Source organism: Leishmania martiniquensis, chromosome 11 (genome assembly GCF_017916325.1).
Source record: "Leishmania martiniquensis isolate LSCM1 chromosome 11, whole genome shotgun sequence".
Classification (NCBI taxonomy): domain Eukaryota; phylum Euglenozoa; class Kinetoplastea; order Trypanosomatida; family Trypanosomatidae; genus Leishmania; species Leishmania martiniquensis.
In genome coordinates, this window is record NC_090146.1 from 439243 (window position 1) to 442026 (window position 2784).

The 2784-nt window shown below is 59.5% G+C and overlaps 1 protein-coding gene across 1 annotated transcript; it reads left to right on the forward strand.

Annotated features, from left to right (window-relative positions):
- Positions 1 to 979: 979 nt before the first annotated feature.
- On the forward strand, positions 980 to 1786 carry LSCM1_06610 (uncharacterized protein; the record flags this gene model as incomplete). The annotated part of the gene is made up of 1 exon (XM_067324022.1): positions 980 to 1786. One exon carries the CDS (start codon positions 980 to 982, stop codon positions 1784 to 1786), a length of 807 nt encoding a protein of 268 aa, XP_067180563.1.
- Positions 1787 to 2784: the final 998 nt, after the last annotated feature.

The following is a 2784-nucleotide window of genomic DNA, read 5'->3' on the forward strand; positions in this document are numbered from 1 at the left end:
CATACATCGCTCCATCGCCAGCCACAGAAGGCATGCAGCTCCTCCTTTTTTTCTTGTTCGCACAAGACACACACACGTGCGTGACGTGTTGAGCGGAAGCAGCAGCGCCCTCCGGCCCCCCCTCCCCCACCGACCCTGCCGCCATCACTTCACTTTCTCTTCAGTCCGTCCCCCAGTCTTCTCCCGTTTCGTTTTCTTCCGCTCGCTTGCTTGTGAAGGGGGAAGAGGGATGTGCACGCATGTACTCGTGGCGTGTGTGTGTTTCCACACGGCCTCTGCGCTTGTCCCGATGTTTTTTTCTCTGTTCAAGAAGCGGTACGTGTGCGATCACCGCTGGGCCACACATCGCCCTTCCTCCTCCTCAGCCCCGTGGTCTCTCTCTCGTTCATGCAAGAACATAGCCTCTCTCGCTCATTCTATCGGCAAGTGGCGTTCCAGTGAACAAGTACGAAATAGAGCCGCACGCTACCACCTGCGGCGGTAGCACACGTTCACCGATCCACACGCTCTCCACAGCAAGTGTGAAGCCGAAGCAGCGGAGAACCTCAGCGCTAGTAGAGAGTAAAAGGACTGCGATAAGGGCCTGGGAGCAGCCGGCCGAGTCGTTTGGGACGGCGCCCCCTCGTTCTCCCTCCCCCCTCTGCTCTTTATCTGTTGCGCTGCCTTTTCTGTGGGCGTCGAGGCCGTTGGCGGCGGTGCTCCTCTGCATAGCGGTGCGCACGTGCCCCGTGGATGTGCGACGCTCTTCACCCAATGTCTCTTCCTCCTTTTGTTCACCGCACGTCTCTCTCTCTTGCGACTGCCTGATGCACCACACACGCGGCACCCAATACGCACACTGACACGCGCGTGCATGGCTGTGCGAGGTTTGCCTCACACCCACGTTTGCGGAGTCCGCAGCAGACCTGCCAAACGCTTCGACGTTTCTTTTTTTTTTCTGCCTCTTTCCATCCCTGAGCCGTTTTGCTGTGTGCGCCTCATGTCCAAGTCTCTTGCCGTCGTTGCTACGAGTGCCCCGGCTGCTCTGGTGAATGCTGCGTCTGCCTTAGTGTCCAAGGCGACTGGTGGCGCCGTGAAGACAACGCAGGCGACCTTGGCTGCATCCAATGCGATTGTTGTCGGAATGCAGGCCCCGCGCGGCGTTTACGCGTGCGTTGCCGAGCCGCCTAGCGCAACCAGCGGCCCATACGCAGGCGTGAAGACGGTCGTGGTGCGCGCTGTCCTTCCTCGCGGCGCACCGGACACGATGCAAGTGCGCGACGTGATCGACGTGTATCCGGTCACTGGCATTGCATGCGAGGAGGAGGCGGCCAAGGCGGTTGAAAACTTCATCAAGGCGGCCAAGGTGGCGGTAGAGAAGGCGAAGGCAATGAAGGCGGCGCGTGTGACGCTCGTCATGAAGCCGGCGACCAAGTACGAGCGCCTGAACCGCCTCTTCCGCGAGACATGCACCAAGACGCTTGAGGCGGCCGGCCTCTCTGTTGAGATGTCCACTACGGCCGCGGCAACGAACACCCTCATTATGTTCCCGGAGAAGATGAGCGTTGTCCTGCTATGCGACGACCCCGTCTGCGAGAACGTGCAGTACGCGTATGCGGGTATCATTGGCGGTGCCCACACCACTTACTATACCGACGCTGGCCCCAAGATCCACGGCGGACACAGCTACAAATCCGTCGCCATGGCGCTGGCGGAGGAGCTCAAGTTGCTTGGCATGAGGGCGGAGGCAGTGAAGGTGGAGGCAGCCGCACAGAAAAGCCCTCGAAACGCGGCCGCGGCTATGTAGTGGCTAGCGGCTGCAGGGTGAACCACAGCCGAAGGCGCGACGCGACGGTGAGGGGGGATCGGCGATGTGCGGGTGGCGGCGGTGTCGCGAGGTTGCCAGCTCGTCTTTCGTTTCCTTGACGCACGCACTATCGCCCCCCACGGTGTCTCCTCGCGCATACGATCGCGTATGTTTTTTTTTTCCGTTTGCCATTGCGACCGCGCGTTAGTGCGCGAGCAATGCAGTTAGTGGAGTGTAATAGCCGTAGCAGGTGTGACGAGGATGAGGAGAGGCGTAGGTGTGTGTGTGTGTGTGTGTATGGGTCGGGGGTTGCCGGCAGAGAAACAGAGAGGGAAAAAAGATGCAATGCAGCCGCACTCCATGTGCCCCCAGACACGCCAACTTCAGGTGACGGCTCACTTGTTATCATCTCTGACGGCGCTTCTCGCTCCCCCAAGTTTCTGCTCCCCTCTTCTGTCATACCCCCCACCCCATCACCCCACTCCTCACATCCCGCTGCTCTCCTGTTCGCACTGTTTTGAGTCTCTGCCCTTCTTCTCCCCCCTCCCCCCTCGGTGTGGCCTGAAGCTCACGCACGCAAAGCGTCAGAGGGAGAAGGGCAGACGTAGAGGTTTGGAAGTCCCACCCATAGGTATACGTGTGTGTGCAGGCGGATAGCGATGCAGTCACGCGCAGTGGAAGAAGCACTTCTCCTTCTCTATGCCTCCCCCTTTTTTTGCTCGCATATTCATAGCTCTCCGACCATCGTGTGCTCTCAGACTTGCGTGATTGCGGTGGGTTTTCACGTGAGACTGAAGTAATTCTCGGAGAGGAAAGGAAGTGTGTGCGGGTGTGGGTGCGCGGGTGTGTGTGCAGGGTGTGACGAGCATCGGCGCCATAGGCTGCGATACGCTCTTGTGCGCGTCGCTCTCACAGGTGTTTTTTTTCCCTGCATTGGCGGCACAGCGGACCAGTAACGCAGTAGCAACACGCAGCCCCCCTTTTTGGCGTTCATCTTT